The 16,768-nt window shown below is 40.4% G+C and overlaps 1 protein-coding gene across 1 annotated transcript in view; it reads left to right on the top strand.

The window, feature by feature from the left end:
* The window catches only part of MAP3K5 (mitogen-activated protein kinase kinase kinase 5), a gene marked incomplete at its 3' end in the record, with an annotated part of 116,923 nt that overhangs the window by 55,817 nt on the left and 44,338 nt on the right, over nt 1-16,768 (top strand). The window contains exons 8-10 of the mRNA XM_081997847.1: nt 4,767-4,879; nt 11,645-11,804; nt 13,958-14,111. Coding sequence (XP_081853973.1) covers nt 4,767-4,879; nt 11,645-11,804; nt 13,958-14,111 — 427 coding nt within the window. The remainder of the gene's footprint in view (nt 1-4,766; nt 4,880-11,644; nt 11,805-13,957; nt 14,112-16,768) is intronic.

Below are 16,768 nucleotides of genomic sequence, written 5' to 3'. Positions count from 1 at the left end.
CAGGATGAGCTGGATTTCTCCATTATGATTCAGATGAGGATACAGACAATCTGTGTTTATGTATCCTGCACATCACATCGTAGTTCTGGTCTTGTGTTCATCAGCTGCCTGTTGAAGTAAATGCTTAGAATGGAAAGCTTTCTCCTCCCTTTGTCATTTATCACTTGTTTTCAGTAAACTTCAGATTAGAACTGTCTTTGGTAAAAGATAAGATATAATTGTTTACCATTTATGGCCTCAGAATACGAGTACAGTTTATAATTGCTGGTCATGCTTTACAGTTTTGCAACGCTTACTGGATTTTTTTTAAAGATGTTGAAATAACAGGAATGCAGCAAATTGTTGTCATTCACCCCTTTGTAATTTTGAATTAAAGAAAAAATTTATTTCCTCTAGGGCAAAGCCCATAAAAAAACTTCCAAGATTCTGTTTTAAAAAATTTGCTAATGTCATGAACTAATACAGAAAGAAAACTGTACTCCTGTATACAAATACTAGGCATTGTCACAGGCTAAATAATATAAATAGAAATTACTTTTGCTATTGTACATTTTGCTTTTTCCTCATTCATAGTGCCTTATGAACAGATAAACTTTGAGATTTTCAAACATAATTGAACTAAGAACGTTTATAATAGTGGTAATTACTTCTAGGATATTTCATGCAGCCATTTTAACACACTTTTAATAAATGCATCTTGGCAGTCATGATATTCATACATTTAATGAGGGGAAGTGATTGCAATCAGCCATACCACCTTGGGAAGGGACAGCCGGCTGACAGCTCCTGTAGCAGGGTAGGATGCTGACCGGCCAGCCCCTAAATAATCCCCGAAGTCTCTGGCAAGTAAGGTCCGATACAGACTGCTCCATGCGCCACTGCTGTAGAACAAGTTGATCTCTGTTGAGTCAAGCTGGAGCTTGGCCGGATGCTCTACCGGATGGGCCAGTTGTACTTTATGCTGGGTATTGATTTGAATTCTAGTGTTAGTCATACAGACGGCTTGACGTGGCTAAAGGTTGACTCATAACTCAGTGGAAGGCTCTTGGGAAGGAGCAGACCTACTCCAGTGCTGTGGCAGGCCACAACAGGGGAGGGTGTGCACAGGAACAATGCCTCCATGGTAGTCATAGAATCATAGAACAGTTAGGGATGGAAGGCACCTTTAAAGGCCATCTAGTCCAACCCCGTGCAATGAGCAGGGACATCTTCAACTAGATGAGGTTGCTCAGAGCCCCGTCCAACCTGACCTGGAATGTCTCCAGGGATGGGGCATCTACCACCTCTCTGGGCAACCTGTGCCAGGGTTTCACCACCCTCGCTGTGAAAAATTTCTTCCTTCTATCTAGTCTAAACCTACCCTCTTTTAGTTTAAAACCATTATCAAAACCATTATCCCTTGTCCTATAGCTACAGACCCTGATAAAAAGTCTGTCCCCATCTTTCTTCTAAGCCACCTTGAAGTACTGGAAGGCTGCAAGAAGGTCTCCCTGAAGCCTTCTCTTCTCCAGGCTGAAGAACCCCAACTCTCTCAGCCTGTCCTCATAGGAGAGGTGTTCCATCCCTCTGATCATTTTTGTGGCCCTCCTCTGGACCTGTTCCAACAGGTCCATGTCTTTCCTGTCCTGAGGGCTCCAGAGCTAAATAGTGTTACTTTATGTTGAGATAAAGGTTATTATCTCAGTCTTAGAGAAATGAGGATGTAGGAGAAGTATAGTGAATTGCATAAGATAATGAGAATTTGGCAGCAGAACCACAGCATTGGTTTTGCAACAAGTGATGTCAAGGTACTTCGGTCTATTAAATTAAAAAAAAAAAAAAAGGCAGGCAGTGTGCTTTCCTGACAAAAAGCAGAATAAAAGACATCTCCCATGCAAATATGAGAGACGAGATGAAAGATTAATTGTTAACTGTCACTTTCTTGTTGCATACTGACAGTGTAAATCAGACTTACCCAAGCTATCAAGTCTTTGTTCAAATCTTTTCACCGCTACCTCCCTAATTCTGTGTCTGTATTGCAACATTTTCACAAATGTCAGTTTTCAGTTTCTTGACGGCATTTATAATCGCATCAGCTATGCCAGCCCCTACTTCATAGGCAGAATTTTAAACCTTATCACTTTTCTACAATACTGTGTGGATTCCTTCAGTGATACTTGGGGCATGACAATGTGCAGCAATTGCATCAGTTGAATTTAAATCAGTTCAGTCCAACAGATGTGACTGTTGTTTGGGAGTTGTGTGGGAAACTGTGGGTGTTTTCATGTGTTCAAAATTAATTAGTACAGGTTATTTATTTTTATTTTTTGTCTGTAAATTTTTGCTGTCCAGGCTATGTGGATATAAGGCAGGTTTAAGAACGTCAGCACAGGATCGCACCAAATAGGAAATTATACTTTTGGCTATAATGATTTAGGAGGGGTAAATAGGGCTACAGAGGTCCAAGATACTAGCATTTCATGGTGTGAGTAACACTGAAAGATGGCTAGAAAAGCTAATTTCTGCTGTGGGGAAAGGAGATTTGGAAGCAACTTGTAAAGAAAAGGCAGAACCCAGGAACAGAAATTCCCAGGATGTCCTGTCTAGTCTGCTGGGGGTAGCTGGTGAGGTCTTGGTGGCAGGGGCTGCAGGGGTGGCCTCTGTGAGGAGAGACCAGGAGCTGCCCTGTCTTGGACACAGACAGTTCCAGCCAGCTCCAGTGGACTCATGACTGGCCAAAACTGAGCCTGTCAGCAATGCTGGTGATGCCTCTGTGATAACATATTTAAGAAAAGTTTTTTGGGGGGGCTGTTCTGCCAATTACTTGTGCCAGCAGAAACTAATTTGTAAACTTAAGCTTATCTTCACCTCCTTTGCTTGTATGATTAACATCGTTTACAGCATAAATGTGCCCACTTGTTGATAGCATGAGATGCTTATTTTATGTTTAAATTTTAAAGTTTTGTATCTGTCCAAGAACTAGAAAAATTTAGGTAGTCATACCAGAAATAAGGCATTTTGAGGCAAAACAAAAAAGTGAAGATACAGAATCTTTTATATTGGAACAAAAAATACTTATTGTCAAGTTCTTTTCTTTTTCTGTCAGTCTTTCCTCTCTTTTCCTCGTATTGCATGAGCATTACAGCATGAAAGATCTCTAGGGCTAAAAAGGGAGTCCAGTTCCCAGTGTTGCTATGTCTCCAAACAGATTACACCAGCTAACGGGTTTCTTCTAGCTGTGTGCACTTGGAATCAATGATAGTGTCATCCTGTTTCATTGGTGGGTTTTTATGGAGTTTGGGTTTTTGTCATGCTTTGTTTTGGAGGTTTTGTTGGGTTTTTTTAGGGAATGAAAATGTTTCGTATGTACTTTCTTCCTCATTTTGTTGTAACTCACAGTACAAGAGGAAAGGCAGATGATAAAAGAAAAGAAGAAATTGAGTCTTCTCTGCTCATAATGATTGATTTTTAGAGGGCTAGACTCTTGTCTAATGATTAAGTTCTTTGGAGGTGGGCAACTGGAGTATAAAATGAGTACACATGTAGCAGATTGAAGAAGAGCCTGTCTTAAAGTTTTGGAAAGCAGAGCTTATGTTAAAGGATGCAAAGTCATGAATCATTAAAGAAGGACAAACAACAAACAAAATAAAAAAAATAATTTAAATGCAGCCATATTTTTGGCCTGCTAGGAACAAAATGTCTTAGTTTTATTTACCTTCCAGACCATGCTTTGGCATGTAAATCATTAGTTTTTGCATAGATTATTTTTCTTTCATTCCTTATGTATTAATCTCACAACTGTTTCACTTTTTCATTTAACCTATTTGTTTGCCTGGATTTTTCCCATCCTTTTGAACGTAATTTTAAACTCTATTGCTTTTACTGTAATGGCGTTGTGTTGACCTAATCTCTTGTGCTCTTTAACTCACATATGATAGTCTTGTTTCCCTTCTCCTAACGGAGTGAGGGAATCCTGTATATATGCAACCAAACATGTTCGTACTCTGTGGAAGGCGTTTAAAGCACTGTAGATTTTCTGTTGCTGTTGTCACCACAACTTGCATTGTGGTGTTTTGAGGATATTGTGTTCTCTGTTTGTGTCAAGGCCCTGGTCTACTTTTAAGACAATATTTGGGCTAGGGGAATACCACTGCTGTTCCTCTTGCTTGCTCACTTCCTCTTGAGTGGAATCAAATCTGGTGTAGTCCTTTTTTAATGTGAAAAGACTCATAAGGACAATGTCAATGAGACACTCGGTAAGGAATAAAATTTGGAGTAGCTGAAATCATAGCTAAATGTGAAATATGTTCTTGTATCACTTGCTTTTGTGCTTATCCATTTTGATATGCTTGTATGTCACTGTAGCAATTCCACAATAGAATCTAGAGTTTCAAGTCAGTGAAAATTCATATATTTAAGAGTAAATTAAAGAGTCCATTAATAAACATAATTGTGAAACATGTCTCTTACAAGCTGATAGTATTATTTTTTTTTCTTTAATCTCAATGAAAAACAGCAAATCCAGTAAGATACTATAACTTCTCTGGGGTGGATGAGTAGGGTCTGTGCTTGTTGCGTTAGGGGAAAGGAAGTGGGAGGAGGATGTATAAATAACAGACTCCTAAAAATAACCACAAAGCATGTGTGGAAAACAGTAAAATATTTTTGCTTCCATGGATTCTTGCTGTATAAACAGAAGATAAGCACTCAAAGTACCTAAAAGTATAATTATGTCCCTATTAGATCGCATTATTTAGAAAGTAAACTTGTATGTTTGTTTTTTCTAGGTTCAAGAAGGCGTTTGAGTCAGAGCCAACATTACAGTCAGGAATTAATTATGCAGTACTCCTCCTGGCAGCTGGACATTGCTTTGATACTTCTTTTGAGCTGCGGAAAGTTGGTAATTATAGCTTGCAAATTCACAGTGAAATTACATTCTAGTGAAAGTATGATAGCATCCACTGTCATAGCGGAAGAAATCTGATGGTTGTATTCTAATACTTTGATAGTGAGCATGCGAATATTTAAGTTGGTCTCCCTCACCACCACTGATCCCACCTGATTGTGGGTGAGCACTGTCATGAAGACCTGGTTCCAGTTTCAAGGTCTTAACTGGTTATCAAAGCTTAGTGAAAACAGACAGCCCTTCTTTGCAATGGCATCGGGTGTGAAACAGGAACACCTGAAGGGGCAATCCAGTTCCAGCTAGCATTCTTTAAAACAAACAAACACCCCCCCACCCTGTAGAACTGTAGGGAATATGGACAAAAAGTCCATCCTAAGAATGGGGAAAATACACTTGACCTGAGCTTGGAGCTTGGGATGGGCTGAGAGAACAATGTTTCTCTTCTGATGCTTTCTTTGAGGTTGCCTCAATGTCTGTATTCGTAGAATCACGGAGTGGTTTGGGTTGGAAAGGGACCTTTTAAAGACCATCTGGTCCAACCCCCATGGCATGGGCAGGGACATCTGTCACTAGATCAGATTGGTCAACCTGACCTTGAACTCTTACAATGATGGGGCATTCACAGCTTCCTGGGCAACCTGGTGCAATGTCTCACCACCCTCGTAAAAAATTTCTTGCTTAAGAAGGAAGAATTAATGTGTCCATTTTGTTTGTGACATTGTTATTTTGCTGGATTTGAAGAGAGTGCAAAGGCGATATTAGTCAGTAATACTTTCAGGGATGGTATGGGAGAAAGCACTGAATGTTGCAGTGTGTAGTAACATGTCCTTTGCAACTAGCATTCTTCTCCATCGTGAATTTGTATAATTCCTGGTTTATTGTAAAGTCTTTTTTTAATCCTTCTGTCTCCTGAGGAGGTTGTCAAGTGAGAAAGAAACAATGTTCTTCACTCCACAGAATGTATCTGTAATCAGCCACTGCTCCAGTTTAGAAGTTAGGTGTGTACTGTGTAGAATCATAGAATAGTTTGGGTTGGAAGAGACTTTTAAAGGTCATCTAGTCCAACCCCCCTGCAGTGAGCAGGGGCATCTTCAAGTAGATCAGGTTGCTCAGAGCCCTGTCCAACCTGACCTTGAACGTTTCCAGGGATGGGACATCTACCACCTCTCTGGGCAACCTGTGCCAGGGTTTCACCACCCTCACTGTGAAAAATTTCTTTCTTCTATTGAGTCTAAATCTGACCTCTTTTAGTTTAAAACCATTACTCCTTGTCCTATCACAACAGGCCCTGCTAAAAAGTTTGTCCCCAGGTATGTCTGGAAGTAATTTTCTAGATAGGGAAGTTTTTTGAGTGAGAAGGTCAGACTGAGATGGTTACTTTTACATAGATAATGGAAGTGAAATTGAAATTCTCTGGTGTGAATGAAGGCGTTCCTTTGGATGTGATAGGCTGCACAGAGTTGCCCCAACTACAGTTTTTGCCCTTCTGTGAGTGGGTGAGATTTTGCTTTTTGGGTCGGATAGAATTTTTTCATCTCCTACACTGAAATTTGAATTCTTGTGCCAGTGTAGGAGGTAAAAGTACATGTTTTTCTTTCTACATAGCATTTTCAAATATTCATTCAGCTGGCCTAATCTTAAATTAGATAGTTTAGTGAAACTGGGCTATATTTGTTGTGTAGTTTCATTTGAATCCTTCCATTCCAAAGAAACTCCTCAATAGCACACAGGCTACAGACAACTAGATTTGGACAAATTAATTGTATTAATGAAATCTGGGTGTTGTTTGTAGGGATCAGATGTTTGGTATCATCTTCCCATGAGTTTGTCCAGTGTTGCTTTCCCTGTTGTTTGTATGGAGAATGTTAGAGAGATTAAGGTTCCTTATTACTTCAGGTTCCATCTACAGCTGATGAATGATTTAGTGGAGAAATATCCAGTAACTATTTGGTGGAAGGTGGGTTTTTTTGAGCTGTTGGTGTGCCTCTCTCATGTAAATATTTACTACTTGTCTGTTGAAAACCCTTGATATAGCAATGCCTCTGCTTATCTACTAGTGTCTGTCTGTCTTATTTTGCTATAGGAAATACTGTGAAAATACTTTAAGCTTCAGACTGACAGCTATTTTGAAACAAATTTTCAAACACATCTATAATATGGACCCTGTGTGTGTCATTGGTCATTGATTTCTTGTTGATAAAACTGTGGTCACTGTTCATAGAATCATAGAATACCAGGTTGAAAAACACCTCAAGGATCATCTGGCCCAACCATTCACAGCAAAAGCACCGTCTAGACAAGATGGCCCAGCACCGTGTCCAGAAAAATCTTGTGTCCAGTGTTGAGGGGTAATGGGTACAAGTTACTCCTGGGGAGATTATTCCAATGGCTGATTATTCTCATTGTGAAAAATTTTCCTCATGTGTCCAATGGGAATCTCCCCAGGAGTAACTTGTACCCATTACCCCTCGTCTTTTTCGCATGACTCCTTGTAAAAAGGGAGTCTCTGTCATCTTTTGTAGCCACTCTTTAAAAACTGGAACATGGTGATAAGGTCTCCCCGAAGCCTTCTTTTCTCAAGGCTGAACAAACCCCGTTCTCTCAGCCTTTCCTCATACGGCAGGCTTCCAAGTCCTTTGATCATCTTCATGACCCTTCTCTGGACCCTTTCCATCCTTGTCCACATCTTTTTTGTATAGCAAGGACAAAAACTGAACACAGTATTCCAGGTGTGGCCTGACAAGCGCCGAGTAGACTGGAATGATGACTTCTTTATCTCTGCTGGTGATGCCCTTGTTAAGGCAGCTCAGTGTCCTGTTGGCTTGCTTTGTCGCAGCAGCACACTCTTGACTCATATTGAGCTTGTGAGTCTACCAGGGCCCCCAGGGCCCCATCCACATAGAGCTGCTCCCCAGCTGGGTAGATCCCAGCCTGTGCTGCACTCCTGGATTACATTTTGCCAGGTGCAAGACCTTACATTTGTCTTTGTACAATGAGGTTTGTCAGCTGGCTTGAGTTGTGCTAGATTCTAAAGATAATTTAGTATTTTCTTTGTCTTGGGCTAATGTTAAATGTTTTAAACAAAAATAGGCAAAACCATGAAGATTGTATGGGAAAGTGTTTTGATTTTTTCCCTGTCCCAAGAATCTCATATGTGTGTGATTCTTTTGATGTCACCTCTTGTACACACAGATCTGAACAAGACCTTTTGTTAGCCCTAGTTAGATTTGCCTGGCAGTGCTTTCAGTTTGGTGTCCACCTGCATTATCTGTAACCATTGTCTGTAGCACACAGAAATTAGAGGAGTTCTGTCTTTTGGTGGGAGGTGAGGAGAGAGGTGGGAGCAACCTGGTTGAAGATGAGTCCAGATTGTATGGAAATGATATTGGTAGGTGGGAAAGGCTAAGGAAGGGTGTTGTCCTTAACAGCACTTCCAAGGGTGCATCAGGCTATAATTAGCAGATGCATATCTGATTACATCGGCAATAATGTAGTAAATCCAGTAAAACTAAGAGTGAGTCCAATATCCAAGAGAATTTTTACTCGTCTGCATTAGATCAGAAAATTTGCCTTCTAAAAGTTCCTACCTTTTCTTGTCAGATAATAGTTCACAACTAAATGATCATGCGAAGCATTAATGAAAATCCTCCTTCTATTTTCTGACTAATATTGCTTTCTTAACTGTGCAGAATTGGAAAACTTTGAAGCCAAAACAAACACAGTGCTTTGCATTGACAGTAATGATCGCTGCAGGCTGTGCAACTTTGACACACAAACGATCCTGTAATATGAATTGTTCTGTCAATATTTGAGTAAGAAAAGCAGTTTATTTATAAAGCCTTCATAGTAATATTTAACTGGTAATATCTACTTACCGTATCTTATTTTCATCACAACCTGTGAGTATATTCTTGGCATTATAAAAACAATGGCTTTTCTGGCATTAATGGTTCCTCTATTTTGGCTCATTAATTTTTAAGGCAAAATAGTTTTGATAAAATATACTGAAATTTAGCTGCTGCTTTTTTATCCTTCCCCTGCGAATGCCAGGTTTATTATGGAAGGAGAGAATGTCTTGACTTTGCCTGGATTTTCTTATACTGTCAAAAAACTTTTAAACATGGTGAAATAAAAACAAACTAGAGTAAAGAGAAATTATACAAGGAGACCACAGACTCAGAGTGAAATTCATGAAGCTGTTCACTTTGCATGTTTGCATAGAAAGGTTTTTTTTGTCCCGTCCCCCCCTCAAAAGACCAAACTCACTGGAAAACAAAACAAAAACCACCCACCTCTATGAATTAGAGGTACAGTCTTGAACCTATTGCTGATGTCTCCATACTGCAACTGTGTTTTTCCAACTTGCTTTTCCAGGGATAAGTAAGTTTGTAGATGAGCTTTGCAGAGGTCAGCAAACTAGAGTGAGTTTTAACACTGAGTACCTCACCTTTCTTAAAGGCATTTGATGAGAGGCTGATGTTGTCTTCACTGTGGTAATAGGATCCACTTCACAGAATACTTGGGTAAAACTTTCAGTTCATCCAGGCTATGTAACAGTAATGATTCCCACACTTGGTGTCCTCAGACATCATTGCTGCTACCCATCCATCCTTTCTCCCACCGCCTTTCTATAGCTCTCTCTTATTCCATGAGCTGGGACTCGGAATCCTTGCGATCCCCAGTCTTACCCTCCTAACACTACTCCCTGCTGTGCCAGTAATCCCAATCCCTCCCCATGTGAGTTGTATTTCTCATCAAAACCACACTGGGTCTATACCTTGCTTTGGCTCTGTTCCCATGTCCGGAGTACTGGAGGGTTGTGATGGGTGCATTCCTGCAGGCACGGTGAAGCATGGTGGAGTACGTAAGCCTGTGAACCAGAGACCGGTGCTGCTGCTCACTGTGACAAATAGCTTGTGAGAGCTTGTCAGCGGTCACCGCAACTGTGAGCACCATCACCCAGTACTTGGTGAAGGTGCTCTGCACAGCTGAATTGCTCCCTTTCCCCTTCCTCCCAGCAAACGTATACCCTTCCGAAATGATTCATGTGTCCCTGTGATACCAATTCCTTACTTCCCTTGTGATGAGGTCATTAGTAGGTGAGGAGGAAGTTAGTAGGTGTCTACCTGCTCTCGTATGTTGCTGTCATCAGCATGCAAATGTTTTAGACATTCTAGCAGAGCCCTTCAGCCTTTGAGGATATTGCTGAGTGGTATTACTCTGGGGTCCAGGGGAGATTAAGTTTTTCCATCTACTGTGTTGTGTGCATAACATGTAGATTTTGGTTTCTAGAACCCAACTGAAGTTGAACATTTAACACAAATTACGTTATCCTATCCTACGCTGGCAAATGTAGGTGTACATACTCAAGCGATCTCTTGACAAATGTGCATGTATATAGCACCCTGGCTCAAAGCCTTGCAGAGCTGATGTACATGGAGGTGGTCACTGCTGTACGTTGTGGAGTTGATGGAGGTGATGTACGTTGCATTATGTCTCAGGTGGATCTGAGATGTTTTGTAAAATCTATTGCATTTTTTTCTCTGCAGGAATAACTAAACAAACGTCTTTCCCAAGAAGTGAACAAATACTGTTTTTATAACTATTACTTTGTTCTGTATGTTACTTAAACATGACAATTTGTTAGCACACAAAGTGTGAAATACAGATATGAAATAGACTATTGACCACTTGGATACAATTTCACATTTTAAAAACATTTATTGTCTGATGTTGATAACATAAAAATGTGAACAACGTGAGAAAACAAGATGAATTTTGTAGACTGAGATGTAGCTAATGTAATGTTAGCCATTTTGATTTGTTGCTGCTTCCAGCATGAAGTTTAGTCTGCTAGCTACTTCAGGAAGGTTAAGGAAAAAAGAAAGATCAACAGTTGCATTGAAATTTCTTGTGAATAATCAGCTTTAATATCAAGGACGACGGAAGGTGATGTGGGAGGGAAACCGTCATAGTGGAGTAATGTGGGAAAAGCGAATAAAATACTATGGTGGTGGAGAGGCTTGTCATGTAAGCTGCAAATTGCTTTATTTGCGGGGGATGGTGTAGCATATCTCATGTTAGCTATAAATATGTGGCAGCTAATATGAACTAAAAATCATCGTGAAGGCCACAGGGAAGCTTGTAGCTCTCAGGAAACTTAGCATGTCGAAATAAAACGTGAGGGTCTCCATAGTCTTGAGTTGCTGAGGGACTTACGAATATTAATAGATGTCTTTCATTGGGGTAGGACTTGCGGCAATTAAAAGAACATCACTGCTGGAAGAAGCCCAGTGGATCATCTGTTCCTTCTGCATGGGACCTTGTCTATAAAGGTAAGTTTGGGGCTTGGGGCTTGTAACTCAAAAAAACAAAGCAGAAAAAAACATAATAGGTGCCTTATTCAGCATCTGTTAAGTTTTTACAGCTATGTTGTGTAGCCTAAGGCCCCAATTTACCTTTACAGATGAGGTCCATGCAAGAACATAGGTAATCTGACTGTGGCCTTGTCCTGACAGTGATGTTTTAAAGTTCCTTTCTTGAGAAGCCTTTAGGAAGAGGGGGAGGGGAAAAAAAAAATCTGCTACCGCTTAGGGTGTTTGGAAGGCATGTAACATTAACTGGTAAGTATGATTTCCATCTTTATTGAAATGGAGGAGCTACAGTAATTTAAGCAATTAATAGATTTCAAATGAGGGAAATGGTTACTTTAAAACTGCATTAATAAATTCCTGTGACCTATTATTCTTTTTACTACAGGAGTAAAGATCAGCAGCCTGCTTGGTAAAAAGGGGAGCTTGGAGAAACTGCAGAGCTATTGGGAAGTGGGATCTTTCTTGGGGGCCAGTATGTTGGCTAATGACCATATAAGAGTGATCCAGGCTTCAGAAAAGCTGTTTAAGCTAAAGGCACCAGCATGGTAAGGTGATAAACGAGATCACATGCATTGCTATGTATTAAAATGTTGGACTCCTTCACCTTTCGTATTTGGCATTGTATTTAGTTGACAGGAGATTGTTGGTTTTTTTTAGCAGGTTTTGCTGTCTCAGTATTGTTTCACTGCACTTTTACCCAGACAAGAGACTCTTTCCCATGTGCCCTCATTCAGGAATAGATTTGATATAGGTCTTTAATTTGATGTCTGAGAAGGGTTGATACACTATTGGCTCCGGGCTCTTCTGAGAGCAAGGGGAAAAGGAGGAGTTGCTTGTAGGTACCATACTTCAGTGGTTATGTTGCTGAAGAGAAGCGGTAATGGCATGTGGGTTTAGTCATAACTGCCTGAAAGTTTTTGGGAATGCAGACAACTTGGCTAGGGAGGCATGGATATGCCTTGGAAGAATACTGTGATGGTTATTGCACGTACCAGCTGTTTTAGGAACTTGAACACGAATGAGCTGTATGGTGCAAGTTGCATCTCGTTATTATTGACAAGAATGCAGATTAAAGTCCAATTAACAGAAAGGTTATAAATCTAGGGTTAAAGATAACCCTGTAGTCTCAACAACTATTATGCAAAGGCCAAGAGGTGTGTGCTCTGACAGCAGGCTCCCAGCACCTGTTCTGCTTTGGTCATAGACAGCAAGTAAGGATCAGTCACCTTCTGATCAAGGGCTGGGATCCTTTTAGCTGGGGGGAATCAAGACTCCTTTCTGACTAAAAAAGTTGTCACTCTGCCAATTGAAAGAGTGCATATGTCGCAGCCTATGTGTGTTTGTCTTTTTATAAAGGCTAGAAAGTGTCTCCAAAAGCTGATCAGAGAGGAATGTATGTATGTGTTCTAAAATATGGAAATGCTAAGCTTCTATATCAACGTAACATAGGAAACTGTCAAAATTAAGGACTCTAATTTTCTGGCCAAATATTTTATAAATGTTGTTTACAGTGTGTTTATCTGCAAGGTTTTCCATTTTTACTACGTGCATGTTGTGCTAAGAAACTGGGTAGCACTCTCTGGAAGCCTCCTCGTAGAGTTTTCTGGAGTTTATGAATGCCTGGTTGTCAGGATTTTATGTAGCAGTGCCTTTGGGGTTTAAGTCTGTGGATTAAACTGTGAAAATACAGCACACTCATCTGTGCTTCAGGAAGGATTTCTCCTGTGAGCAGTTCTTTCCCAGTCTGTTGCCTGCTGTTCAACCAGAGCCCGCTTGGTGCAAAGAGGAGTAGATACGGTACCTTAAGCTGGATATCCCCATGGTCTGAGAAGGGTGACTGGAAAATGCGTAGCTATGGAACTGTTCCCAAAAGGCCCTCTGAGTTTACATCATACCTTCTTGTCATAAGCCTGGAAACAAAGTTTCCATGAGTAGTTTAATTGCAATAAGGGGATAGCTGTGATAAATCCTCTTCAAGCATGTATATCTCATTGCTGTAGTATTCATAAAAAATGAGTAAGATTATGTTTACAACCTTTTTGCAAAAATTCCAAGAGAAAGCAATAGTGTGAGGACCTCCATAAATCAGGCCCAGAAAGTGGAACAGCAGGGAAAGGGATGAGCTGCATTTAGGGGAGATGTTCAGCACTCCTGTTGTCCTTTCCCTAGCAGTGCCAAAAGGCTGCTTAGCGTAGCTGTTGTCATCTTTATGGGATAATCAATTCCAGAAGCGTCATGTTGTAGAAATCTGTGCTAAACAACTGCCAATGCAGATACAATACAGAAGACAGAACAGTGTAGAAAGTTAAACTAGTGGCCTTTTCACATGAGTTTTCATCTGAGGTTGGTCGTTATTGAAAAAAGCTTGACATGGGCTCAGTTTGGTCTGCAGGTAGAGGATTTAGCTATTTCGTGAAGCTTTCATGGTTTAGGATAGGAAACAGTACATGGGATCCAGGAGTATGTGCAGGAAGGAGTGTCCCAGAATTCATTTGTATTTCAGGTTACTAACATAGCAGCTATGTTTCCAGTTCTAAACGGGGGACTGCTATTATTAAAAGCAATCCTAGACAACCAAAATCTTACTGGCTGCCTTAGTGTTGCAATGGTAAATGCTTCAACTGTGATTAGAGGTAGAGATATTATTATTTACAAACTGTATTAAATCTACTACCTTTGTATGCTTGGATGATCGCAGGTACCTGAAGTCTATTGTAGAGACGATTCTGATATATCAGCATTTTAAGAAACTGACTGCAGAACAACACACGGCTAAACAGGAACTTGTGGACTTCTGGATGGACTTCCTTGTTGAAGCCACAAAGACAGATGTGTCTGTAGTTCGATTTCCAGTAAGTGGTTGTTTTGTTGTTTCTTTTGTGGAGTTTTTTTTAATAAATTCTGACATGAAAGAAATGAACACAAAACACAGCTTGTTTGTAGTTGCCAGACAATAAACTGCTTGTCCAGAAGAAATTTATTTGGCCCGTGTATTAGATTGGTTTTAATTGATTGCATGTGGCTAAAATGGGATTGCACAGTGTGTTGCATATGAAAGTAATGAGGAAAACAGTCAAGATAGAACTTTGCTATTTAGTGTTTGCTACCAATGGGTATACTTCTAAAGCAAAACTTTGCAGTGTATTCCAGGTGATACTGTATTAATTATGTTATGTTTTGAAGAAAATATATTTAATTTCAGCCTCTAGCTCAGCAGGCGTTGCATACCCCACTGCCAATTAAGCCTGTGCTCTGTTAGAGGTTAAAAACCAGCCCAAACAGTAAGAAATCCATTGTTCCAGCTACTAAACAATGTATTTCGACAACATTGCATAATAGTTTATGTATACTTTTCTGACTTCCTCCACAAACATTTTTCTGAATATTTTATTAGATACCCTGGTATTGTACAGGGTGCTGAAAAAAGTATACTGTAAAAAGGTCTTTGTTCCCTGTATATATTAACTACATATGTAGGGGAAATACTGTCTTGGGCATCCCTTTTAGCTAATGAGTAGCAAATACAGCTTTTTATTTTAAGTAGCAGTTGCTGTCGCCTCCCAGGTACTTGAAGCACATACTAGTTGTTTTGTACAGTTCTTTTGGCTTCCGTGTGTAGATGGGATAATAAACCATAAGGAAAACTCTAGTGTTGACCAGCAACAGCTTGAGGCAGTAAAGTGAAAGCAACATGAGACTCTCTAGGGAGTCTGGTTCTGCTTCTTGGAGGACGATGGATGTAAAGTTCTGCAGGGAAGCAAGAAATATTTTGAATCCTCAGATTTTTGTAAAAGAGAAGGCCATGTTCTTTTTAGATTTTTGGTGATGAGATGTCTCAAATACTTAAAATAGGTTCTGACTTATATGTCCAAGCGAAATGGTTTGGATTTTTATTAATATCGAGAGACAAACTTATCATTGTGTTAGCGTGAGCCAAAAGATAAACTCGGGGACCACATGGTTAGACTAGTTTCCTGTACAATATGATCAGGTGTTGCAGACAGACATACATGATCTCTCATAATACAAAAATTATGTTTGTGCCTATTCAAAAGGAAAATCACAGTCAAGTCAACATAATGAAACGGGGTAACTTCTTTTTACTTCCCTTCTCCCAGGGTCTTGCAAATAATTTATTCTAAAAGAAGGTTTTTGCAGAATTTGTTAGTGTGAATTGTTCTCAGAGCTTCAGCTTAAGGGCTTCACTGGCCATTGGTACTAGCTTAGCTGACAGTTGCTCTCTTAGCTGGTAGCTTTGCTGTCATCATCTTCTTTGCAGTCTTTAGAGGAAGAAATTGTGTGTAACTTGCTATAGGCTAAAGACCCCGGTTGGTGAAATTGTCTAAACCAAATTGTAGGAATAATAAATGTCTGGAGGTGTCAGAGAGAGACATTTGAAATCCCACTGGTCATTTACAGAGTTAAATGCCTAGGTACTTTTCAGAATTTGGCCTTGCACTTCTGCCAGTGTATCTATGTGCTTGTTGACCCTGTAGGAGGGGACATGGCTTAGACTTGACTTTAAGCCAGGGCTCTTTCCAAGACTTTCTGCTTAGGTGTTTGTTTATTTTTTTTAAACAGATGTAGACCAAGTTGCCCTAGTCAATCATTTTTTCCTAAAGCAATTCCTTGAACTCCAAAAATCAGTTCAGTAGAAACAAAATTTTCGGATTAGGAATTCTGTATCTTGGATATTTTGGAGATGGTGTTTGACTGGAACTTTTATTAGGAGAGGGAAGGACAGAAGAAAGGACGAAGATTATCAGCTTGTTAACTATCTATAACCTAGTCCCACTTTATAACTATCTTTCAGCAGATCTCTGAGGGTCAGAAATCTTCCTATGCATGCATACAGTGGAAGAGAGAGTAGGTATTTCTTGAATTAATAACAATATATTACATTCTGAAGAATGAATCATAGAATTGTTTGGGTTGGAAGGGACCTTTCAAGGTCATCTATCCCAACCCCTCTGCAATGAGCAGGGACAGCTTCAAGGAGATCATGTTGCTCAGAGCCCCATCCAACCTGACCTGGAATGTCTCCAGGGATGGGGCATCTACCACCTCTCTGGGCAACCTGTGCCAGGGTTTCACCACCCCCATTGTGAAAAATTTCTTCCTTCTATCTAGTCTAAATCTGACCTCTTTTAGTTTAAAGCCATTACCCCTCGTCCTATTGCAACAGGCCCTGCTAAAAAGTCTGTCTCTATCTTTCTTCTAAGCCCCCTTGAAGTACTGGAAGGCTGCAAGAAGGTCTCCCTGGAGCCTTCTCTTCTCCAGGCTGAATAACCGCAGCTCTCGCAGCCTGTCCTCATAGGAGAGGTGTTCCATCCCTCTGATCGTTTTTGTGGCCCTCCTCTGGACCTGCTCCAACAGGTCCATGTCCTTCCTGTCCTGAGGGCTCCAGAGCTGGACGCAGGACTCCAGGGTAGGGTCTGAGCAGAGCAGAGGGGCAGAATCACCTCCCTCAACCTGCTGGCCGTGCTGCTTTGGATGCAGCCCAGGATAC

This window comes from Phaethon aethereus (genome assembly GCF_964289735.1).
Source record: "Phaethon aethereus genome assembly, chromosome: 3".
Taxonomy (NCBI): Eukaryota; Metazoa; Chordata; class Aves; order Phaethontiformes; family Phaethontidae; genus Phaethon; species Phaethon aethereus.
Note: the sequence above shows the minus strand (reverse complement) of the source record. Positions and strands in the feature narration are given on the sequence as shown.